Raw genomic sequence first — 27,565 nt, forward strand, 5'->3', positions numbered from 1 at the left:
GTATCAAAAGCAGTATAATAATACTGGTAGCAAAGGTAGCAAACCTTGAAAGTTTGCATAACAACTATTTCATCTTTTGCATTTTCATTCAGCAATTTACACAAACATATTTCAAGTATACACGTATACACAGTATTTCAAGGCTTTTATAAGTTCTTCAACATGGTTAAAGCTGACTATAGCATGCCATAATCTGTGACAGTTAATTTATGCCAACTTATAGAAGTTGACAATCACAGATTAATCACATCGTTCAAATTCAAAGTAACACTCTTTTTCTTCTTTCGCAAATAAATTACTTTAAAAAATGAAATGCTACAGCAAAAATATTTATGTATTTAAACTATTCTGGCCTTTTTTAACTACAACTACAATAATGCATTTGATGATTAATGATGATGACTGATAATGGTTATGTGTAGGGCACCATGATACATTAATCACCATTATCCATCATCATTAACGCTATTTAAAAAAAAAAAAAAAGCACTGAAATTTAAATATTAAAAGTAAAACCTTTATTTCAAAAATAAAATATTTTTTCATCTAACATCATACATACTTATACTGAAATATGGTTTCTATAATTAGCCTAAATGTGAGGAAAATGGCTTATCATTGGCTTTTAAGTGCACACTGTTAAATTCATTAAATTCATTAGGGCTATAATTGAAAAAATTGCATCTGCACATATGAAAAATAATATAAACTTTACTGAAAACCATTATTAAAACTGAAAGATGTCTGATTATCAGAAAACATCTAACTAAATCAAAAGAATTTGGCAGATGTGTGTGTGTGTATGACCTTGCAGATGACTGCTTTAATACAAGTGGTATATATTTTCTGTAGTAGCAATGATAAATATTCCTTTCATTCTAGGACAGCACAATACTAAAAATATATAGATAGATAGGAAAAAAAAGACATTTTGTATAGTATTAAAATATTAATTCTTATAAATTGCTACTTACCCTAAGACGAAACACAATTTCATGATGTGGAAACAACTGATCACCTCGGTCAGCCCAGTACTATACAGCAAAATCAAAGTAGGTCTTATTATGTTAAAAAAACGAAAAAAAAAATTTTAATAAAAAGATTACAATATTTATTCCTATTTTTTTAAGTGACTGATTTGACAAAAAAAAATTCAAAAAATTTCCAGCAAGACTCTGCTTAAATGGAAAAATGTTGGAGTTAGGTTTAAATAAAAAAAAAAAAAAAAAAATTATTTTGTATATGTTTGGTTGACAGTTGATAGTTGCCTATGCTGCTGATTGTATAAAGTGGAAATCTTATTTTAATTTTTGTCTTCTTGCCATTATTTATTGCTAGTATTCAGCTAGCTCAGATTTGCTAGCCAAATACAGCAGTCACTAATGGGCCACTGATATGACAAAATTTCTAAACACAACAGCACTTTTCTGCACACTATAATGATGGTAATTCCACATTACCATCATTATTGTGTGCAATATTAAAAAATAAAAGTGAACTTTTGTAATTATATCAGCATACAATATTTTTATTTCATTGCAGATTTATTGTCAACTTACTTGCAATCTGATTCATATATATTATGCACTTGATTGCAGAAATTCAATCAAGCATGAGAAATTGACAAAAGCAAATGATGATGTTACCAACAGCAAATTCAAAATGGGAAGCATTCAAAGAACTTATCTTGGAAGCTACTAGGCTTTACATACCAACTAAGAAATATTGTTCACGGTTCAGGCCTAAATGGATGTCAGATGAACTAATGAGCCATATGGCAGAGAAGAAAAATGCATGGGATACATACAAATTAACATGTGACACAGAAGCCTATGATAGATACAAGTTGATCTGTAACCAAGTTACAAAGGAGGTTAGGCAGGCGAAGGCAGATTACGAGAAATCCTTGGCAAAGGATGCGAAGAAAAGCAAAGAGTTCTTTACTTATGTAAACTCTAGAAGGAAGGGGATGAATCAGATTGGTCCACTTGATATCGATAGGTCAACTGTTGATGATCCTGCTCAGGTAGCTAACAAACTAAATGAATATTTTGCATCGACATTCACACATGAGGAGTTATTCAGCGAGGGGAATGCCAGAGGTGTATTCAACTCTGGCAGGCAGTAAGCTAGAGAATCTTGTAATGACTGAGAGTAAAGTGGAGGAAAAATTGTTGAATATAAACACAAGAAAGGCACCTGGGGTGGATGGAACTATCCAGTTATATTAAAGGAGGCAGCAATGGAAGTAAGCAAACCCTTAGCCATAATTATGAGAGCTTCCTTGGACTCAGGGAAGGTACCCATGGACTGGAGATGTGCAAATGTGACCCCAATTCACAAAGGAGGATCAAAGGCTGACACAAGTAATTATAGACCTGTGAGTTTAACTTCTGTTCCCGGAAAATTAATGGAGGCACTGGTTAAAGAAGCACTGCAGGATCATCTAGACAAGACTTCAGTTATAGCTCAGACACAGCATGGTTTTGTTAAGGGGAAGTCTTGCCTGACCAATTTGATTGGATACTATGATGCAGTCACAAAAGAAATGGATGCAGGGAATAACTTTGATATTATATACTTGGATCTTAGAAAGGCTTTTGATACTGTTGCACATGGAAGACTGCTGCACAAATTGGAGCAGTGTGGCATTGGAGGCAAACTGCTGCTATGGATAAAGGGGTGGTTGAGGGGGAGAAGACAGAGAGTGGTGATCAATGTTATTCATTGTGGACTAATGTTATTAGTGGAGTCCCTCAGGGTTCAGTATTGGGTCCTTTATTGTTTTCTGTATTTATAAATGATATTGATGATGGTATATCAAGCTTAATGTCCAAGTTTGCAGAAGAAACGAAGGTTGGCAGGGTTGTCAAGGACACTACTGACACTATGCTGCTGCAACTGGATCTGGAAAGGTTGAGCAGATGGGCTGAGAGGTGGCAAATGAAGTTTAACATTGACAAATGTAAAGTACTACATATGGGAAACAGCAACCCCAGAGCAACGTATCAACTCTGTGGTACTACACTGACAGTGGTAGAGAATCAAAGGGATCTGGGGGTGGTTGTGCAGGCAGATATGAAGTTCTCTGAGCAGTGCAGACGGGCTGCAAGAGTAGCTCATGGTGTATTGTCAATGATATATAGGAATATTTCTAGCAGGGATAAGGAGGTGATTATTCCCTTGTATAAGGCAATGGTCAGGCCACACCTGGAGTACTGTATACAGGCCTGGAGACCTCATTTCAAGAAGGATGTAGAGCTGCTGGAACGAGTACAGAGAAGGGCAACAAGATTAGTGAATGGAACAAAGGGATGCTCTTACGAAGAAAAGCTAAGTTTTGCGAATTACAGTGTCTGGAGACTAGGCAGCAGCGAGGTGATCTGATAGAGGTGTACAAAGCCTTGAATGGTTTGAGCATGCTCAATGCTGATGGGATTCTTCCTCTTGCTCAGAATAATCACCTGAGAGGGCATAAATTCAAATTGAGGAAAGACAGATGTAGGATAGATGTGCGGAAATTTGCCTTTAGCCAGCGGGTGGTTGGTAGGTGGAACAGACTTCCATCCCTTGTCGTGGAAGTTGATAGCCTAAATAAGTTTAAGGCTCGGCTGGACAGGTATTTCGAACGAACAGAGGGGAGAAGTGGAAGTGGTTATTTTTTATTTATTTATTTTACTTTAATTTTTTTGGCTGATGCTGCATAAGCTTGCTTTCTTGCATCAAATGCCTCTACTAATGCTAAAAATGCTAATGCTAATGTTATTAGTGGAGTCCCTCAGGGTTCAGTGTTGGGTCCATTATTGTTTTCTGTATTTATAAATGATATTGATGATGGTATATCAAGCTTAATGTCCAAGTTTGCAGACGATACAAAGGTTGGCAGGGTTGTTAAGGACGCTACTGACGCTATGCTGTTGCAACAGGATCTGGAAAGGTTGAGCAGATGGGCTGAGAGGTGGCAAATGAAGTTTAACATTGACAAATGTAAAGTACTACATATGGGAAACAGCAACCCCAGAGCAACGTATCAACTCTGTGGTACTACACTGACAGTGGTAGAGAATGAAAAGGACGGGGGTAATTGTGCAGGCAGATATGAAGTTCTCTGAGCAGTGCAGACTGGCTGCAAGAGTAGCTCATGGTGTCTTGTCAATGATATACAGGAATTTTTCTAGCAGGGATAAGGAGGTGATTGTTCCCTTGTATAAGGCAATGGTCAGGCCACAAAACTTGAGTTCTGTATACAGGTCTGGAGGCCTCATTTCAAGAAGGATGTAGAGATGCTGGAACGAGTACAGAGAAGGGCAACAACAATAGTGAATGGAACAAAGGGTTGCTCTTACGAAGAAAGGCTTAAGTTTTGCAAATTACAGTGTCTAGAGACTAGGCACCGGCAAGGTGATCTGATAGAGGTGTATAAAGCCTTGAATGGTTTGAGCATGCTCAATGCTGATGGGATTCTTCCTCTTGCTCAGAATAATCACCTGAGAGGGCATAAATTCAGATTGAGGAAAGACAGATGTAGGATAGATGTGTGGAAATTTGCCTTTAGCCAGCTGGTAGTTGGCTGGTGGAACAGACTTCCATCCCTTGTTGTGGAAGTTGATAGCCTAAATAAATTTAAGGCTCAGCTGGACAGGTATTTCGAACGAACGGAGGGGTGAAATGGAAGTGGGGTTTTTTTTTTGGCTGATGCTGCATAAGCTTGCTTTCTTGCATCATATGCCTCTACTAATGCTAATGCTAAATCTGGCTCTGAAATTCAAATTTTTAAAAAATTCTTTAAATTTTTAAAGAAATTAAAACAAAGCATATATATTGAAACGCATAAGACATTTTAAAACTTTTACAAATATATTTTTGCCATATATGCTTAAAAGATATCTAAATGTGCATTTAAATGCTTATAAAATATCAACTAGCTGTTGTAATAATTTTTAATCTTGGCTCAATGTTAATTTATAAAAAATAAATTAATTCAAATAATATTAAAAATTATATATTTTTTCCCTTATATATACTATACTATCAAGATAATGAATACATTAAGAAGTACCAATTTTGAATCATTGCCTTCATGGTAACTCCATAGTACATGAAGGGTTCACATGTGCCAGATAGTGTGCTTTTAGGCACACCATCTGGAACGTGGTAGTGAATATTCAGCAGTAGAACATTAAGCAAAAATTTAAGGCTCAATATTTTTCAGAAATAAAATATAACTTATAAAACTTCAGCATAAATTATCACATGCAGTGTATACACATTTTTCAAGAAACATGATTACTCACTTCATGCTCTTATGACCATCACAATAAACAGCGTAATATAATGGAAGTTCCTTATAAAAATATTTAGTTATTTTCCATGTGATCAAGAAATTGGTATCAGTCCTGAAATATTATGCTTTTATAATAAATTCATTTTAACATGTTTATATATCACTGCCACTTATTGTTATGGCAGTTTGATGGCGCATAAGCTACTTTGGCTATAATGCACTGCCACTTATATCTGCGAGAGTCCTTTATGTGGTTCTGTGGGGAACTTCTCTGGGACACTAAAACAAATAGGCACTGCTTTTTAATAAATGGAGTTCATCTATGAAGAATTACTCCAAGTAATGCCAGAATTTATTGTTTGTAGCATTCTAACATCAACAGATGTATCTGAATGAGATTCAGAATCCATATCACTTGAATTTCAGTATTAGATGACATATTATAAAGAGCTGATTCAATGTCAACAGCTTCAATATACTGTCCATCCCTGTTCCTTTTCAGCCCTGATCCCATGCTGTAGGCGCCTCCGTAGCCAGGTGGGAAGGAGCAGCAGTGCGTAGCACACGCTTCTTGATTAGACCGGGGTTCGAGCCCGTCACCACCAAATACGGAGGATGCGGAAAGGTCAGGGAATGACCACCGTATATCCCGGAGCAATATGGCTTTAGTTGCTAATGCTCCAAACAAACCATATTTATCATTGCATTTATCATCCCATGCTGTGGATCCATTATAACAACCTTTTAGGATAAAACTTTATAGGAAAACACTTTTAACACAAAATTTTATCAGTAGACACAAACTAAGGACAATGCTTTGTTTTTCACAAACTAAAGAATTAAAATTCAACAAAAAAATAATCTCCAAAAATTTTTACCATTTCTCCTTGTTCAAAACACTACACTAAATAAAACAACTTCAACATAAGAAAAAAAAACAAATGAAACTGTGAATCAAGTATAAAGCTTTTCTAGCACTCTAGACAGTGTAATTGATGCTAAGTGAAATCCCAGCTGTAATACAACAGCCCACGAATCAGAGTGCCAATACTGTTCAATTGTTCATTTCATGCGCCTTTCCCTTGACGGCGCCCATATATTTATTGCAATTGAATGAATGCATATTTGAATTAAGGCACAAAAACTGCAGTCTGTTTGGATGCAAGTTTGCATTCCAGAGGTACATGTTAATGTGGAGTACTTCTTTCTTTCTGATATATTTCCTGGGTTAAAAATTCAAAAATGTCACTCTGATGTACTGACACAGGCATTTGATTTATATTACATGTTTGGCAGACCTCAAAATGGAAGCTTTGCTCAGTCCTAAAGTTGAGCTAACTTCTTGTTTTAACAGATCACAGGAAACCTGTAATCTATGAAAACCAGAGACAAATGAAAAACAACTCTTTCCAACTACTGTTAAGATAAGCAAAGATTTTCATGCTACTTTTCCTCACACTATTAGCCAAAGAATTCTCATAATCTGCCTTAGAATGCTGAAAGAAACAAAGGGCATTCAGGAAATGAAGGTAAACTACCTCCTTACCTGATCACATCTATTTTAAAAATGAGAAAGCACTCTTCCTTAAACTTAAAAGACAAATGGGTGCATATAATCCACACCCATCTCTTATAATCCAAAAGTATCTACTCCTCCAAGCATTCCAAGGAACCAAACTTGAACCCACCTCCTATGAGGTGGGCAGATAATGCTTTTGGGCATCTTACTGACAGGCACCTACGACAAACACTGTCATATGTTCAAACATCCAATAGACCAAACCTTTCAACTGTTCCCAAGAGCACCTGATTGAAGTCGCTGATAGATTGCACAAGGCTACAGCCAGACCAAATGGCTTCCCACTGTTTATTAGCAAAGCATTCCACACATTCATAAATTGATGTCCCCCTGCATATTTAAAATAAAATAAAATATAAAATAGAATCACCATAAAAAAATAAAGCTTAAGGTGATGGAACAACTACTTTTTTAAACCTATTGCAAAAACCAAGAATCCTAAATCCATAAAAGATTTTCGACCAATCTGTTGGCTGCATATTGCCCAAGACTTTTGGGAAAGACATAACTATGAACACAGCAATCAGAGAGAGTAATGAATCCTGGTTTTGACACCATGCACACAAAGTCAAACTTCCTATATAAATCATTCTGAAAACCATCCAATAATTGTTTAAGAGTTTTAGCTATATGCTAATTTTTTAGCATTTTATTTTTTTTAGTTTTGTTTTGTTTTAAAAAATTGAATTAATTTTTTTGCCATGCTATCATTTAAGGAGATATGTAATGATTGGATGATAAACTCTAACTCATAGCCAGCCCTAAGTGCATACATACACAAGAAAGTACTGTTAGCAGTCAGTATTAGACAACCAAATGATGCAAATAAGCACACATTTCTTCAATTGCAAAGAAAAAAAATAATAATTATATATACACAGATGAGCCAAAACATTATGACCGCCTACCGAATATGATGCTGGTCCTCCATGTGCACCCAAAACAGCTTGTACCCAGCGAGGCATGAATGCTACAAGATTTCTAAATGTGTCTTGTGGTATCTGATACCAACACGTACCCAGCAGATCCTTTAACTCCTGTAAGGTCTGTAATTGAGCCACCGCAGATCAGAGCTACTGTTCCAACACAAACCACAGATGCTCAATGGGATTGATGTCTCGGGAATTTGGAGGCCAGGCCAATACCTGGAAGTCTTATTCATGTTCTGCGAACCAGTCTCGAACAATCAGGGCAGGGTGGCATGGTGCATTATCCTGCTAAAAGACAGCACCCACCAGAGGGGAAGACCATTACCATGAAAGGGTGTACCTGGTCAGCAACTCTTCCATCATGCAGTTTGACTGATGACTTTTGCGGTTATGATGAACATCACGGAGAGATCCAATCTTCCTTACATTTCGAGGGTACAGCTCTAAACGGTGTTCGCAGACCGGCCGCTAGTTAGTACACCAGACCGAACCTATTGGTAACTCTTTAAAAGGCTTCAGGATCAGCTAGTGTATAATCTTGCTACCTCTACTCTGCCAGATAATGTGTATGCCATATCCAAAAATTTCATTACCTCATAACAGCATGTCCCCACCCCCACTTTTTCTTACTATTGAATACACCATGAATTGTCACACTAATAGAGTAAGCTAATCTGAAAAAAGATCTCAACCTCCAAAACACTCCCTAGTTCATTTCACAAATATACGTGGTCTCAATACTAATCTCAACGATGTCCATTTCCACTCGAAATCTGCCAAACCCCATGTACTTTTTCTATTTGGTTTTTTTTTTTTTTTTTAGGAGCATAAGCAACTAAGGCCATATTGCTCCGGTGCGGTGGTCATTCCCTGACCTTTCCGCATCCTCCGCATTTGGTGGTGACAGACTTGAACCCCGGTCTAATCAAGAAGCGTGTGCTACGCACTGTTGCTCCTTCCCACCTGGCTACAGAGGTGCCTGTACTTTTTCTGACAGAATCTCAGTTATCAGTTGATTCAACTACTGCTCATCTCAGTTGTCCAAATTATTTGCTGTACGATTCCTTTCGCCTCAAAGGCAGTTCTTGTGCATATGTCCGTTCTGATATTCCATCAGAGAATTGGTTATTTAGAATCACCTCTCTTCGATCTTCTCTGGCTTAAAATCTCTCTACCTCATTGTGTCAAATTTATCTACTGTCTCTACCGTTCTCCCAACTCCACTAATCACTTGGAGCTCTTTGACTTCCTCTTTGTGACTTGACTTTCTCCAGTCCAACTTTCCTAACAGTGAGGTAATTTTCCTTGGTGATTTTAATGTTCAACTCCAACTGGCTTCCCTTTTCTAGTCACAACGACCCAGCTGGCTTCCCTTTTCTAGTCACAACGACCCAGCTGGTCGATATGCTGAGGCTTTTGCAATCTCTAATGACCTTGCATATATTGTACATTTACCTACAAGAATACCAGACAATCCTAACCATACAGCCAACACGCCTGATCTTTTTGGGACAAACAACCCTTCCAAGTACATGGTCGAAGTGAGTGGTCCTTCAGGTACCTCAGATCACAACTTGATGATTGTCTCTTCTCCAATGGGGACTTTATCTCATGGCTATTCCCAACCTAATATTGTTTGGCATTACAAGAATGCAAAATGGGATGACCTGCGAGATTTCTTTTCTTCTTTTCCTTGGTCGGACTACTGTTTCAAAACTTCTGTTGTCAATGTTTGTTCTGATCGTGTCAGTGAAATTATTCTTGTAAGAATGGAATTCTTTATTCCACACTCCACTTTAAAATCTTGTCCTTTATGTAAACCTTGATTTTCAATAAACGTGCTAAGGCTGTTCAAGAGAAGAATGTTGCATATCGTAATTGGCTTGTTTCTAATTCTTCAGTTTCATTTTCTGCCTGCACCAAAGCTCGCAACAATTGTAAAGAAGTTATTAATCAGTCCAAACTAGATTTTGAATATGCTAAGAGTAGAAAACTTGCTTCTTGACCTAATGGTAGCCGAACATTCTGGTCTCTTGCCGAAGTTACTGGCCGCAACTTTTGCCCATCTGTGCTCCCACCTCTGTCAAAACCAAATGGTTCTATTGTCACTTCAGCCAAGGATAAAGCTGTCCTGGTAGCATCCCATTTTTCTTCCAACTCAGGTATTAATGATCTTGGTAAAACACCTACAACCATTCCCAACATGCTCCATTCAATGCCTCCTGTGGTCTTCCGTCAAAAGGATGTTAGAAGGATTTTGACGAATCTTCTGATGGTATTTCTCCACTTGTTCTCAAAACATGTGCTCCTGAACTTACTCCTGTTCTTTGCTACCTTTTTTTCACTTTCTTATTCCAAAGGTGTTTTTTCCTCTACTTGGAAATTTGATAATATCCAGCCAGTTCCTAAAAAGGGTGACAAGTCCCTCCCATTCAATTATCGTCCCATTGTAATTACTTCTACTCTTTCTAAAGAAAGGGAGAAATCAATTAACCGCCAACTCTTAAACTACCTAGAAACCTTCTGTCTGATCAATGATCACCAGTATGGATTCCGTCAGTGTCGATCCATTGGTGATATTCTGGCTTATGTTACCCATTTATGGACAAATTCAATGGAAAAGTTTGGTGAAACACAAGCAGCTGCCCTTGACATCTCAAAGGCTTTCGATCGTGTTCGGCATAAAGGACTTCTAAACAAGCTTCCATCTTATGGTTTGTCAACTGTTTTTTGTAATTGGTTATCCAGTGTTCTCTTATCGCTCACCGAGGGTGATGGTAGATAGCTCTGTCTTCTAACTTCTCCACTCATGCTGGTGTCCTCCCAAGGTTCAGTTCTTTCCCCCACTCTTTTCCTACTGTATATTAATGACCTTCTTCCATTGACTGGAAATCCTATCCATAGTTTTGCTGATGATGGCACATTGAATTCCACTTTCCATTTTGAAAAAGCCTTGCCCTGCTCAATCAGCTTCAACTTCTTGAATATCCGCTACCAATTCCTTAAATGCCAATCTGCAGGTAATTCTCCGGTGGGGCAAAGACAACTCAGTTGATTTCAACCCTTCTAAAACTCAGTCTTGTCTTATATCTCGCAAAAAGGATCCTTCTGCTCCTATGCTTATCTTTAGTGACACTCCAATTTCTAGGCAAGATGATATATCTCTTTTGGGGATTACCCTGACTTCTAATCTCTCTTGGCACAAGCACATTACAAATATTGCTTCCTCTGCATCTAAAAAACTTAGTTTTCTCTTTCGCTCTTGGCGTTACTTTTCTTCCAAACAGCTGTTCACTCCGTACAAATCGAAAATCCGCCCTACCATGGAATATTGTTCCCACATCTGAGGCGGTGCACCCAAAACCTCTCTCAGGCTTCTAGATTCCATTCAGAAGAGGGCACTTAGATTAATTAATGATTCCTGTCTAACAGAGTCTCTCCACTCTCTGTCTCATAGATGTACTGTTTCTGCTGCATGCCTTTTCTACAGATACTTCCATGGGCACTGTTCTTCTGAATTGGCTTCTATAATTCCCACTCTCTCTTTCAAAACAGTCCGACACATGCCACTACCAGCCAACATCCATTTTCTGTCTAACTTCCAACTCACAGAACCAACTTTTAATCTTCCTCATTTATTCATTCAACTGCCATTCAAGTCTAATGTCAACAAATATCTTCCTTCATCTTCTCAACCTTCCACCCAACCACGGTGCTAAGTATTATAGGTTCTAATACCTCTCGTGTTTGGGGTTTTCATTAAAAAAAAAAAAAAAAAAATGGTAGGTGGTAGACATCTGAGTGCCCAGCACACGGATGACTAGACCCAGGGTATCCCAGCAAAACATCGCCCAAAGCATGACACCGCCACACCAGCTTGTTTTTGTCCCATGGTGCATCCAGGTGCCATCATTTCCCCAGGTAAATGATGCACACGTACCTGGCCATCCACATGGTGCAGTAGGAAACATGATTCATCGGACCAGATGACCTTCTTCCAATCACTCCAGGTCCAGTTTTGATGCTCGTTGTGTCCATTGTAGGTGCTGTCGCCGGTGCACCATGGTTAGCATGGGCACTCATAGCAGACTGTGGCTATGCAGTCCCATTTTCAGCAGGGTTCGATGTACTGTGTTGTGACACATTACTCCCATCACCAGCATTCCAATTACCGGCGAGTTGCGCCACAGTCGCCCTTCTGTTGCCATGTTCCATCTGGGAGAGCCTTCGCTCACCTCGAGCATCGATGAGCCATGGTCGTCCAACACCTCGCCGGCGGTTCGTGGGTCCACCTCCTCGGACCACTTTTGGTGGGTATTAACACAGCTGACCATGAGCACCCTACCAGCCATGCCGTTTTAGATATGCTCTGACTCAGTCGTCTGGCCATTACAATTTGGCCTTTGTCAAACTCACTTAAGTCCGCTACCTTTCCCATCTGAAGAACAAGAGTAACACTTATTAACAGAGCTCAGTATCAGGTGGTTTTTTATACCATGTCCTGACCTGCACATGTGCCGTAGTTGCTTCGATTTGCATAATGACTTACTGGTCATAATGTTTTGGCTCATTGGTGTATAAATATATATACATATTATTTAAGAATAATTATAAGAGCATTAATAATAAAAACTACCGATCATACATATTAATTAGAAAATTAATAATAATAATAATTACTAGGGGGCTTTGCCCCCTGCACACTTCTTTTGATAAAATAAAATAAATTACTTACAGAAGCTGTCGACACTGTGTGTGTGTGTGTGTCTGTTTCTCAACTATGAATATATAAATACGTTACATATGGAAATCTAGAATGGTACAGCGTGGTCATGTAAGATAAACAAAGTGCGTGCACAAGGTTTATCTAGCATGATCACACTATAACAGAAGTTTGTTTACCACAGTAAAAGATTCTGTTACGCATTTTAGTATTTGTTACGTATTACCCCATAAACCGCATCCCTCTTCTCCCATTGGCTGAATAAATATCACTAGGAGGAAAATTATTTTAATGTATAGAAAGATAAGAACTACATGAACTATAAGAACATTATTATTAATTTCTTATAATTATAATTAGCATATGAAATATTTTATTTCAAAAGACTTTTATTAAATTTAAACTCAATGTGGCTTTAAAATGGAATGAAATAAAAGAGATAGAATAGTACCAATTTTAAACTACGTTCTGTATCAAATGGAATAATGTCCGAAAAATTGCATTAAAAACTGTATATACGCAGAATATTATGTTTTCAATTTCAGGTGTAAGATGCAATTTATTATTTTTCACCCAGAAGATAGGACTGAATAAAGCACACTTCTTAGGAATTATATTAATCTAATTTTGCTTTAACTGTTCACTTGCTGAAAATCTAATCACCTGAACCTTTGGTCATTATTATAATTTCCTGTATACCAGACACCTTTTGGCATATTGACTTATTAAAAATCCAAACCATTTTAACAGCAAAAAAAACAAAGATGCCTGCCACATGTGCATAACTGCAATTTGATAGTCTTCATCTATATGTAATAATGGGAGTGTTAGGGCCTTGCATTCTAAATTTGCATTACTGCATTACTTGCATTCTGCATTACTGCTGCAAAAATGTAACAATCAAAAATAGTTTAATTCAATAATAACACACACAAACATAAATACACTTACTCTAGCTGTTTCGTGATCAACTGGTAACTGGCAGTAAAGTTCACAAACTATAAATGAGATTAGAAAAAGAATTTTCATAGATGAAAGAACTCAGGCAATTTCTTGGAAACAAATATTCTATATTAAATATATGCTAAAATTTATACTTTTTTTTATAATGTACAAAATAATACTTTTATTGTATTATTAATCATTATTTAACTTTTACCCACTATTAAGCCAAACAGTCTGCATTAATAAACAGAATCTGTTTGGCTAAGCTAGTGGGTAAAACAGTTAACATATACAGTAAACATGTACAGGTGGCCCATAATTCACAAACCATAGGAGAAAAAAAAAAAAAAAAAAAACTTTATCAAACAATGATTTATATCACAATTATAATTTATTATTATATCTCCCAATGATTTATCTCACTATATTATAACAACCCCAAATTTGTGACCATCATCAAATAAACATTTATTAATTCTCAATATTAAGAGTGAAGGCCTTATTAATGAAAATTAAACATTCATTAACTCTCATTAATAAGGACTGCACTCTTATAAGCATCTCTGTAGTAAGTTTGTTGTTGCCTCATCATCGGCCATATTAGCATCCACAGTGTGTTAGTTGTCTTTTTTTTTTAATGAAAACCCCAAACACAAAAGGTATCAAAACCTATAGTAATTAGTACCGTGCATGGATTGAAGGAGAAGTATGGGGAGAGGGGGATGCCGGAAACTTTGCTCTAGAGACTAAACATGGGTTTCACCACTTCAAGCCTCCAATAAGCAAAGTGGTGGTATTTCACCGGTTGATGAAAGTCATCTCTGACGGTACCAGGGGTTTCCCCCATCTCTGCATATTAGCATCCACATTATTATTATTATGTCTAAGATGGCACCTAGACTTCTGTCTATCTCCACCTGATAAACTGAATTTGTGCAGAACCTGTGCGAAACAGGCCTGTATGGCAGGCATCTTCACCACCAGGGAGCAGCTGGCACCTGGACAGCTGCTTCCTAATAGCCGCTCTTAGTCACGTAGTATTGAGCCTGGTCTACTATTTTAACAGTGCCTCATGCACCAAAATTCCACACCCACCGGAAGTAGTGCTATACCAGTGGGTGCCAGCAATCCCACTCCCAGGCTTCCCACACCTGAGAGCCAGCAAAAAAATAAAATATATACTAAAATAAAAATTAAAAAAAAAAAAAAAAAAAAAAAATTTACAAAAATAAAATAAGAAAAAAATAAAAATATAATAAAGAAAAACATAGATAATCAAAGTGTATATTAACAAAATCTTAATTTGTAAGCATTAAATTATTCCAATGTCTTCTCCACTGAAAAACAGTTACACAAAACTCTTGCAGTGCTTGAAATTTAGCCTGATTAGCAATAAGATCATTTTCACAGCCTCTAACTAAATTACCAATCTGCACTTTCAGACTTTCTCTATGTTCAACATACAAACTATAATCATATAATAAATGACTCCAAGTCTCAGGTTGACCGTAAGTACATAAAGGAGAGCGGACCAGACCAAAGTAATGTAGTTTAAAATTCAGTTAAAATAAACAACGTTACCATAGAAGGAAAAAACCATTTGTTGTTAACTATCATAAGTAAATGTAACCGTTGGAATGAACAATCTAGTCACTTCTCCAGTTACACTAATCTCTGTTGCTATATACCAATCAACTGTGTTAGAACATTTTCTTATCTTTAGATATCTCTATAGTGACATCAGATGTAATATTCATGAAAGAAACAATATGCTTTTTTTTATGTAACAACAAAAGGCCTGATACACAATATGCAAGTCTAGAGGCAAATGCCTGGCCAAAACCTGCACAGCATTCGTTGAGACTGTTCTGCACAAACTAGAAATAACATAAAGCATTGAGCGTTGAACCTATAACAATCTGTTTAAATTTAACGTTAGTAACTCTGAAGTACCATGCTCATGCTCCATATGCAACTATGGGTAAGAAGAGTGCCTTGTAGTATAAATTTAAACCCTCCTTTTCAACCCCCAATCTGACCTAGTTTATCAAATTATTGCTGCACTAAATTTTTTTAACTTTTTTGTATGAGTAATTTAAATGTGGATAAAATGATAATCTATCATCAATTCTTATACCTAGATATTTCACCTCAGATACTAGGGGAATCCGCCTCCCCTTAATTAAAGCTTTTGCGGTTGCACATAATTTAGTTTCCCCTAAAGCAGCATCATAACAGTTTTAGTTGTAGATATCAACAGCTTACGCAGATCAGCAAATAACACTAGACTTTCTAACACCTGGGCCACTCCTATTTCAAGCACAGACCTGGATTTACCAGGACTGTGCTTGAAATAGACCTGGTAAATAAAACCAAAAACACATAAAACCAAATCATCTGCATAAGCAATCTTATGCAGATTTTTAGCTGATTGTTCTAGCCATAAATTAAGTACTACGTTCCAAAAAAGTGGGCCCAATACAGACCCTTGAGGACACCCCTCTCGAAAGATTTCTATTAAACTGTAGATGCTTAGCTTTAAGTATAATTTTCCTACCATACAAATAACTCTGTATCGTTCTGGACATTGCATTCCCCTTAATGCAGACAGAATACTCTCATGCCACACCATGCCAAAAGCTCCAGTAAAATCTATAAAGATGGGTAACACATACTTATCATCTGCCTGGTTGGTGAAATTCATGAGATCATTAATGGCATCCTCCGTAGAAACCATGCTGATAAGGCAGGGTCAAACCATTTTTATCCAGACTTGATTCAGTCTTAAAAATAACAATCTTTCAAAAACTTTGCCCAAGATTGGCCAATAACGAAATTGGTCTATACCGTCTTGGGTCATCCGATTTTTTACCTGGCTTAACTAACAGCTTAATCAAACCAACTTTCCAGATCCCAAGACCTTGAAGTAAGCATTTATTATATAAGTTTAACAAAATGTTAGGATAAAGTTCAATCACTTTAAGAATAGCGATATTCTCTACTAAATCAATTTCCAGAGCATTGGAAATGTTAATTTGCTTAGAAACAGCTCTCAATTCCTCTAAAGCAAATAAGCCAATATTGACTGACACAAGGTATGTTATATTAGAGTCCCTGATATCTTCTTGCTCTGTTCCCCTTCTTCTCCTTCCTCATGAGGAAACAACTCAAAGCAGATTGTGTGGTACCAAATCAAAGGCTTTTTGTAGGTCAAGATATAAAATGTCTATCTGGTTATTATTGTCAAGGCTGTTTGATATCTTGTTCTAAGGAAAGTAGGCTGGTTACTGTTGAACTGCCCAAAAGGAAGCCATGATGAATGTAACTGAATTTGTTTTTCATAAAGCAACAAAGCTGTGAATATAAGATATTCTCAATGATCTTAGTAAGCTATGTTTGATATCTTGTTCTAAGGAAAGTAGGTTGGTCACTGTTGAACTGCCCATAAGGAAGCCATGATGAATGTGGCTGAATTTGTTTTTCATAAAGCAACAAAGCTGTGAATATAAGATATTCTCAATGATCTTACTAAGAGGGTTGGCTTTGTGTATGGTTTTTTAAATAGTGGGGTAATGGTGGTTTCCTTTAATCTTGTGGGGAGTGATCCTTTTTGAAAATGGCCTTTATGAGATGTAAAAGTTGTTGCAGGACAACAAGGCAGTGTTTCCAAAGGGCCAATGGGAAGACTATCAGTGTTTGTATCATATCAAATGGAATTTGTTAAGGATATTCAACAGAATACTTGGATTGACTTCAAATTGTGTCAGGATATCACTGAGATATGAGGAAGAGGTGTTATCCAGCATCCTATTGTGATCAGATTTTTCAGTATATAGTTCACTGTAATATTCTGCAAATTCTTCAAATTTAATGGTCTCCATTTTGTTCACATGTTTATGGTTTTTTTATAACCCATTTTCCAATGCCTCCAGAATGGACCCATATCATGCCTGTTCAGCATTGCATTTTGAAGATTGGCTAAGTAATTTTGGTAGGACAAACTGATAGTTTTTTACCTGACTTCTTAGGTTAGAGAACTGGATATAGTTGTCTTGTCTCTGTGTGTTTTTTGCATTTGATGAACATTTGTGGATTTTTTTTTTTTAAGCAACTGAATTATTTGTTTTGTGAACCACACGGGAAAGTTTTTGGTGTTTGACTTGGTAAGGCTCATGGGTGTATAATTTTTGATAATTGAGTCTATGTTGTCATACAGCACATCCAAAATTGGGATCTTGACTACTAAATAAGGATTGCCAGTTAGCATTTGAGATTTCTTTTCTGATTTAGTCCCAGGGGGATCTCCTAAAGTTATAGGCGCATTGCCTGACTTCATTTATGATATGGCTGGTTTTGAGAGCAAAGTCAAGCAAGGCTAGATGATCCGAGTAGAAATAACTGGTAATATAATTAATATTTATGTCAAAGTTTGTAAATACTAGGTCAAGGAGTTTCCATTTTTGTTCAGGTTCAGTCAGAGAAACATATACTTCAAAAACTGTAATATGTAGTTATTTTTATTGTTAAGCTCTTTCTTACCCAATCCATACTCATAGTGAATGTTGAAGTCACCTAGCACTATTGTTCTGGCATCACTCCTGGAGGAAATGAGTATGGGTTCTAGTCCCTGCTCAAGTTTTTTTAAGGTGGTCTTTTTGACTGGGGGTGGTAGGTAGATTCCTACCAGCTGCACTGTTATGTCAACTTTAGCTTTGATATAAATGCCCTCTATCTTCTAAGGATATGATATCAGAGATGACTATCTTTTGGTGGAGTAAAATCATTACTCCTCCCCCTTTCTTGTTTACCCTATCTTTTCTGATAATTTGAAAGTTTGGGGGACAAATTTCTGAATCTAAGATGTGAGGGGTTAGCCAAGGCTCAGTAAGGATCCAAATATCAAAGTCAGAGTGGCTTACTTCTGTTTTAAGTTTGAGCTTTTCAATGATGCTTCTACAGTTTGAGGTATATATATTTATGAAGATCCTTTTCTCTCTGTATCTGCCTTGAGTATTATTATTATTATTATTAGTTGATTAGCTATTTATTGTGGTAAGTTTCAACCTTTCCAAGGCCATTTTTATTGTAGAGAGTATTGTGTGTAATTAGTTTGTTGTCCTTATAGTGTTTTCTGAACCTAAAGACCTGAACTGTAACCCCATTAGGGAAGTTGTTTAGATTTCATTAGATCTACATCCTTGTGATCAAAGCTGATTTTAAAGGAGGAGTATATTTCGGGATAAAGTGATTTAATTTTCTCAGCTGATATATTAACATTAATTGTTTTCTTGAAGTAGCATTCAAGGTCAGCCTCCTCCATGGAGGTGCCAACCTGGAGACATGCCAGCAAATCTTTTTATGAACAACTAAAAGATTTCCTACTTCTTATAATGTCTTTATACCTGTCTCTTACTGATTTATTTCTTTTATCTTTAATGGTAATTCCAAGCATTATTCTTGCCATTTTTCTCTGAGTTATTAAAAGCTTGTTCATCTCTATTTTTTTTTTGTTCTAAGTCCATGTTTCAGAATCATAGCTCACTATAGGCAGAATGCACTCATTAAATATTGTTAACCAGTGCATTCTACTGTGTTTTCTATATACTCCCCATAGTGATATTATTCTTTCATTCTTGACAATCAAATCTCAGCATCTTGCCCTTCATCTATTATATACTGACCCAGGTATTTACATTTCTTGATTATTATATATATTGCCAATATTTATTATCCTTTTACAATGTGTAATTCATTGTATATTATTTTGTTTTGTTTTGTTTTTTCTTCCCTATCATCAGTAGTCCTACTTTTAGGAGTTCTCTTAATTCATATATCATTTTCTTTGGTTCTCAGGAGTACACTTACTAACAGAATATCATTAGTACTTTTGCAAACCAAAGCTTATTTAAATACACGTAGCCCTCGTTTTGTGCTGGTCAGATTTGCGCCAATTCACAATAATGCCGATCACTAACCACAACGCCATTTTTATTTTTATTTAATTATTTTTGCAATTTTTTTATAAATTGAAAGTTTAAAGTTGTCAGACAAAATTTATCGGCATCATACTGTGCTATGTATCGTGCACTGTTCACATGATTTAGGACAATCTGAGTCAATCAGCAATTAGCACATTAGTATCAGAGACGAGAAAAATTCCTGCCCCCAAAGTAACCACTTGTGGATCCGGGTAGTAAAGGTCCATGCAGTGAAGCATTCAGTTGGTTGTTGTTTACACAATTTACACATGTTGAAAATTGATTATGCTAACATTTTTTTTATTGATTGTGCTATTAATAAATTAAATAATAATAATAGTAATAGCCATGTGCAGTTTTTTCCAATCGTGTTATAAAGTTTTTAATTTAATAGAATAAAAACACGCCATGTCTGGTAAAAGTAGTTAATTGAATCCTAGTGCAATATTCGGAGGATAGAATCTGATGAAAGCCGTCCTAATGCGTGTAGGGGTTATGAATATGCCTCCATCAACTATTACTACAACTATTAGGTAAAATGTTTGGTGCCTGGAACCTAACCCTGTGATTTCCAATTGATTCCATTATATAAAGGGCTCCATTTGCATCGATTTCATTTGTGCATGTCCCCCCCCAGGAACCTAACCCCAACATAAATCAAGGGCTACCTGTACTCACAATCTGTTTGGATTCCTTCTTCCTTCCATTTTAATTTCTAAAGAACATTTTCTCATAATGCTGCTGTGAATAGTATTGTGGGAACACTGAGCTTCCTTGTCAGCCCAGTCTACTTTTATTACACCCATGTCTCTGCCTTTCTTTTTTTTTTTTTTTTTTTATTTCAGACATATCACCAAAGGTTGGCAGGGTTGTTAATTACAGTACACTACTGAAACAAGATCTAGAAAAGTTGAGCAGATGGGCTGAGAGGAAGCAACTGAAGTTTAACATTGACAAATGTAAAGTACTGCATATTGTTGGTAACAGTAAACCCAGAGTAACATACCAACTGTATGAAGTTTTCTGAACAGTGCAGACAAGCTGCAAGAGTAGCTCATGGTGTCTTGTCAATGATATACAAGAATTTTGCTAGCAAGGATAAGGAGGTGATTATCCCCTTCAATAAGGCAATGGTCAGGCCACACATTGAGTACTACATACAGGTCTGGAGGTCTCATTTTAGGAAGAATGTAGGGCTGCTTGAACGAATACAGAGAAGGGCAATGAGATTGGTGAATGGAACAAATGGTTGCTGTTACCAAGAAAGGCTTACGTTCTGCAAATTGCAGTGTCTGAAGGCTAGGCACCTTCGAGGTGATCTGATTGAGGTGTATAAGACCTTGAATAGTTTGAGCAAGGTCAATGCTGATGGGATTCTTCCTCTTGCTCAGATTACTCACCTGAGGGGACATAAATTGAAATTGAGGAAAGCAGTTGTAGAATAGATGTGCGTAAATTTGCCTTTAGCCATCGGGTGGTTGATTGATGGAACAAACTTCCAAATGTCGTAGTGGAGACAAACATTTGGAGTAAATGGATGGGTGAAATGGGAAGGGTTTTTATTTTTATTTTTTTTGGCTGATGCTATATAAGCTTGCTTTCTTGCATCATTGCCTCTATAATGCTAATGGTACATTACTCTTGGGTTACTGCTATCCATATACAGTACTTTAAATTTATCGAGGTTAAACTTCAATTGCCATCTCTCAGCCCATCTGCCTACCTTTTCTAGATCCTGTTGCAGTAGCATACTGTAATTAATTTTAATTAATAACAGTATGCTACCATTAATTTTCTTTCAGTTTTATACCATTAGCAATATCTTGTTTATAATTTTATTTGGCTATCAGCAGGTTGAAAGAGAACTACATTATATAAAGTTGGATTACATTATTATAAGCAGGATAAAAAAAAATGCCATTTGAAACACATTAGATAACAGTATATTATAGATAATATAAGGCAGAAACTATAATCTGAACTTTATTATTATTTTCTCAAAAAAAGAAGCAATGACTACCTAAAAATACATTTCAATCAAAATTAAAAAAAGGGAGAATACTCACTCTTAAGCACAATATCTTTTTGATTCTTGTCAATTTCAAGAGATCTGAAAATGCAAAATCAAAAAATACAGAATTTACAATTTACATAGGTTTAGAGCCTGCTAATCCCAACTAACCAAGAATAGTCTCTTGATGCACAGCCTCAAAACAATTTGAATTTTATTTTTATTTAAAAATAAAAAATAATAAAAGCAAAAATTTCTACTTGGATTATGTACAAGTCTTGTTTACTCAAAACTAAGATGGCCCAAAACACATGATGGGGGAGGGAAACTCCCAGCTAGTCATATTTCATATAAAAACTGTTGGTTGTGAGCATATTTTCACAGAAAAACATCATTTCTGATGTTTTTCACAGAAAATAAGACAATAGAGGCTTTCTCTAGCTACATCCAGAGAAAGCCTCTTTCCCTTAATGTTTACTTGCTAGACAGTGTCAGTGACCTTCCTCTTTGTCTGTCTCTCAGCTTATCACCATTCATATTTGCTTTGAAGATCTGTTTACCTAATCTCCCTTCTCCCATCCTTCCTACATGCCTATATCATCTACATTTATTTCACTTACCACTGACTGGTAATTTTTTAGCCAAAACTTTATTATTTCCTCATTTTTAATATGGTCTTGCCATTGCTTCCACTCTCATCTCTCACTTCTGAAGATTCTAATTTTTGACCAGTCCTTTAGTTCTATCACAGCTTCCTCCCCTCTCCCCAGGTCAAACAAATGGAGTAAAAAAAAACACTTCATGGTGTGTAGTGAAAAATACAAATTTGGATTTTAACAGATCCTAACAGTTTAATAACCATAGTAATGTATGATGAGCACATTTTACGCATCCCAAAGATTGAGCTCTCAAGTGTTTTTTTTTTTTTATTATTATAAATGTAAAATTAGAAAGACAACACTTAAAAAAATGCAGAAATTTATTGTGTGAGTGTATTAAAACAATATTTGATAAATTCAATATTTGCACATTAAAGTAATTAAATACTATTTTAAAATGGAATTATCAATAATCTTGTTAATGATAATAATCTATTAATAATCTTGTTATTAAATAGCCTTTAACAATTAAATTATTAATAGTTCCATTATTAAAGCTAATTAAAATATCAATAATTCACTACTGAATATTTAATTACAGCAATATGCTGTTACAATGAACTTCGTGGGAGTGCATGAATAATTTCAATGTACTGAAATTTCATTCTAATCAATATCATTTTAAATTATTTCAAAAGAATCATTTGTTCAAATAAATTCTGCTGCACTTTTTAATGCAATTTCTTAATAAATAGTAACTTCTACTTTATTTACTTAAATATTAAATATAACTTAGCTGGAACACTTAATCTTGTTTTTTCACTTCGGATTTTTGGGAAACAAAAGGCTGCGATTGTTCATCCTCACTCTGAAGTGTGACAGTTTTATTTTCATTTTCATTAACCACAGTTGCACTACTAGAAGTACTTTGCTTCTCATTTTAAAGTTCCTTTTTTCAACCACAAATCTATGGCCACATATTTTAATAATAATATTTCAAAATACAAATAATTATCAAAAAAAATTTAAACAAGGCAGTGATTTTAGTTATGATATCAGTTTGCTTCCTCCTCTCCTTCAACCAGTGTATACCAGGCTAAATGGCATACGAATGGCATACTAGATCACCACATTGCTAATTTTTCGTAGGTGTCATTACCTCTATGCATACATCTCTATGCAAAGCCCACCAATATAACAGTATATAATAATAACTGAAAAAAAATTATGTTAAATATCATAATGATACAAAAGTGGTGTATGCTACAAATATGCTAAATTTATTTATTTTATTATTTTAATTACAATTTTTCGCGCAACACAGATTTAGAAACGCTGATCTAAATCTTGGTTTTCCAATAAATGCACTAAGGTTGTTCAAGAGAAGAATGCTGCATATCATAATTGGCTTGTTTCCAATTCTTCAGTTTCATTTTCTGCTATACCAAAGCTCGCAACAATTGTAAAGCAATTTTTAATCAGTCCAAACTAGATTTTGAACGAGCTAAGAGTAGAAAACTTGCTTCTTGCCCTAATGGTAGCTGAGCATTCTAGTCTCTTGCCAAAGCTATTGGCTGCAACTTTTGCCCACCTCTGCTCCCACCTCTGTCAAAACCAGATGGTTTGGTTGTCACTTCAGCCAAGGATAAAGCTGACCTGCTGGCATCCTACTTTATTTCCAACTCATGTATTAATGATCTTGGTAAAACACCTCCCACCATTCCCAACATGTTCCATTCAATGCCTCCTGCGGTCTTCTGTCGAAAGGATGCCAGAAGAATTTTAACGAAACGTGAGGCTCAGAAAGCTGCAGGTCCTGATGGCATTTCTCCACTTGTTCTCAAAGCCTGTGCTCCTGAACTTACTCCAGTTCTTTACTACCTTTTTTCACTTTCTTATTCCAAAAGTGTTTTTCCCTCTGCTTGGAAATTTGATAATATCCAGCCAGTTCCTAAAAAGGGTGACAAATCCCTCCCAACCAATTATCATCCCATTGCAATTACTTCTTCTCTTTCTAAAGTAATGGAGAAATCAATTAACCGCCAACTCTTAAACTACCTAGAAACCTTTTGTCTGATCAACAATCACCAGTATGGATTCCGTCAGTGTCGATAACAGGTTCCTTTTGGCTTATTCTGTCCATAAATGGGTAATATAAGCCGGAATATTCTTTTGGATATTCCGGCTTATATTACCTATTTATGGACAAATTCAATGGAGAAGTTCAGTTTAACATAAGCAGTGGCTCTTGACATCTCAAAGGCTTTTGCTCATGTTTGGCATAAAGGTCTTCTAAACAAGCTTCCATCTTATGGTTTGCCAACAGTTTTTTGTAATTGGTTATCTAGTTTTGTCTCTGATCGCTCACTGAGGGTGAGGGTAAATGGCTCTCTGTCTTCTAACTTCTCCACTAATGCTGGCGTCCCCCAAGGTTCAGTTCATTCCCCCACTCTTTTCCTCTTGTATATTAATGACCTTCTTCCATTGACTGGAAATCCTATCCATAGTTTTGCAGATGATAGCACATTGCATTCCACTTTCCAGTTTGAGAAACGTTTCCCTGCTCAATCAACTTCAGCTTCTAGAATATCCACTACCAATTCCTTAAATGCCGATCTCCAGTTAATTCTCCAGTGGGGCAAAGACAACCTGTTCATTTCAATCCTTCTAAAACTCAGTTTTGTCTTATATCTCGCAAAAATTATTCTTCTGCTCCTATGCTTATCTTTGGTGACACTCTGATTTCTAGGCAAGATGATATATCTCTTTTAGGAATTACCCTGATTTCTAATCTCTCTTGGCTCAAGCACATTACAAATATTGCTTCCTTTGCATCTAAAAAACTTGGTTTTCTCTTTCGCTCTTGGCGTTACTTTTCTTCCAAACAGCTGTTCACTCTGTACAAATTGCAAATCCGTCCTATCAATGGAATATTGTTCCCACATCAGGGGTGGTGCCCCCATAACCTCTTTCAGGCTTCTAGATTCCATTCAGAAGAGGGCAGTTAGGTTAATTAAATTAAAGACATCTCTAACAGAGTCTCTCCACTCGCTGTCTCATAGATGTACTGTTTCTGCTGCATGCCTTTTCTACAGATATTTCCATGGGCACTGTTATTCCAAATTGGCTTCTATAATTCCCCTTCTTGCTTAAAAAACAATCCAAACACGTGCCGCCACCAGCCAAACCATTTACTGTCCAACTTCCAACTCGCAGAACAACTTTTCATCTTCCTCGTTTATTCATTCCACTGCCATTTTCCGGAACAACCTTCCATCAGACATCTTGAAAATTAGTCTATAGATGTTCAAGTCTAATGTCAACAAATATCTTCTTTCATCTTCTCAACCTCCAACCCAAGCATGGTACTAATTACTATAGGTTCTAATACCTTTCATGTTTGGGGTTCTCGTAAAAAAAAAAAATTAATTAAAACCAAAGGAACTAGCATATAGCATGATATGATATGAATTAGCACATTATAACCAAAGTAGCTGACACAACAAAAACCTCCAAAAAAACAACTGTCCACAAAAGAGTGTTTTAAACAGTCTTTCTTGTGACATCTGTTCCAAGCACATTTTTCTGTAAAATGTTTTAATTACATGTAACTCTCCTTCCTTCACTAAAGGTAGTCAAAATAAAGTTGGGAAATGTTTGCTGTACCTTTAATTCTGTTACTATTTTTTTTTTTTTTTTTTTAATATGTGAACTCCAAACACAAAAGGTATTAGAACCTATAGTACTTAGTACCGTGCTTAGGTTGGAGGTTGAGAAGACGAAAGAAGACATTTGTTGACATTGGACTTGAACTTCTGTAGATTGTAATTTTCAGAAAATACGTATGAAGGAAGGTAGTTCCAGAAAACGGCAGTTGAATGAATAAATGAGGAAGATGAAAAGTTAGTTCTGTGGGTTTGAAGTTGGACAGTAAATGGATGTTGGCTGGTGGCGGCATGTGTATAGACTGTTTTGAAAGAGAGCGGGAATTATAGAAGCCAATTCAGAAGAACAGTGCCCAAGTATCTGTAGAAGAGGCATGCAGGAGAAACAGTACGTCTATGTGAAAGCGAGTGGAGAAACTCTGTTAGAGATGAATCATTAATTAACCTAACTGCCCTCTTCTGAATGGAATCAAGAAGCCTGAGAGAGGTTTTGGGGGCACCACCCCAGATGTGGGAATAATATTCCATGGCAGGGCGAATTTGCGATTTATACAGAGTGAGCAGCTGTTTAGAAAAAAAGTAACGCCGAGAGCGAAAGAGAAAACCAAGTTTTATAGACGCAAAGGAAGCAATATTTGTAATGTGCTTGTGCCAAGAGAGATTAGAAGTCAGGGTAATCCCCAAAAGAAATATATCATTTTTCCTAGAAATCGGAGTGGCACTAAAGATAAGCATAGGAGCAGAAGAATCCTTTTTTGCGAGATACAAGACAAGATTGAGTTTTAGAAGAGTTTAAATCAACTAAGTTCTCTTTGCCCCACTGGAGAATTACCTGAAGATCGGCATTTAAGGAATTGGTAGCAGATTTTCGAGAAGTTCAAGATGACTGAGCAGGACAAGGTTTCTCAAAATGGAATGCAATGTGCTATCATCGGCAAAACTATGGATAGGATTTCCATTCAATGGAAGAAGATCATTAATATACAAGAGGAAAAGAGTGGTGGAAAGAACTGAACCTTGGGGGACACCAGTATTAGTGGAGAAGTTAGAAGACAGTGAGCTATCTACCATCACCTTCAGTGAGCGATCAGAGAGAAAACAAGATAACCAATTACTAAAAACAGTTGGCAAACTATACGATGGGAAGCTTGTTTAGAAGACCTTTATGCCAAACACGATCAAAACCCTTTGAGGTCTCAAGAGCAACTACTTGTGTTTCATCGAACCTTTCCATTGAATTAGTCCATAAATGGTTAACATAAGCTAGAATATCACCAGTGGATCGATACTGATGGAATCCATACTGGCGATCGTTGATCAGATGGAAGGTTTCTAGGTAGTTTAAAAGTTGGCGGTTAATTTATTTCTCCATTACTTTAGAAAGAGTAGAAGTAATTGCAATGGGACGATAATTGGATGGGAGGGATTTGTCACCCTTTTTAGGAACTGGCTGGATATGAAAAAATTTCCAAGCAGAAGGAAAAACACCTTTGGAATAAGAAAGTGAAAAGAGGCGGCAAAGAATAGCAGTAAGTTCAGGAGCACAGCTTTTTAGAACAAGTGGAGAAATACCATCAGGACCTGGAGCTTTCTTAGCATCAAGATTCATCAAAATCCTTCTGATATCCTTTTGACGGAAGACCACAGGAGGCATTGAACGGAGCGTGTTGGGAATGGTGGGAGGTGTTTTATCAAGATCATTAATACATCAGCTGGAAGAAAAATGGGATGCTAGCAGGTCAGCTTTATCCTTGGCTGAAGTGACAACAGAACCATCTGGTTTGGACAGAGGTGGGAGCAGAGATGGGCAAAAGTTGCGGCCAATAGCTTTGGCAAGAGACCAGAATGCTCA

General features: G+C 36.5%; 1 protein-coding gene across 2 annotated transcripts in view; it reads right to left on the minus strand.

Moving 5' to 3' along the window:
* LOC150083174 (E3 SUMO-protein ligase RanBP2-like) overlaps positions 1–27,565 on the minus strand; it is a 621,501-nt gene that overhangs the window by 562,279 nt on the left and 31,657 nt on the right. For both annotated transcript variants that reach the window (XM_090377889.1, XM_090377888.1), the window contains exons 4-6: positions 21,505–21,548; positions 13,467–13,513; positions 975–1,034 (exon numbers count right to left, since the gene is read on the minus strand). In XM_090377889.1, coding sequence (XP_090234015.1) covers positions 975–1,034; positions 13,467–13,513; positions 21,505–21,548 — 151 coding nt within the window. The remainder of the gene's footprint in view (positions 1–974; positions 1,035–13,466; positions 13,514–21,504; positions 21,549–27,565) is intronic.

The sequence above is a fragment of the Mastigoproctus giganteus genome, chromosome 7 (assembly GCF_048544385.1).
Source record: "Mastigoproctus giganteus isolate SK-2022 chromosome 7, ASM4854438v1, whole genome shotgun sequence".
Taxonomy (NCBI): domain Eukaryota; kingdom Metazoa; phylum Arthropoda; class Arachnida; order Uropygi; family Thelyphonidae; genus Mastigoproctus; species Mastigoproctus giganteus.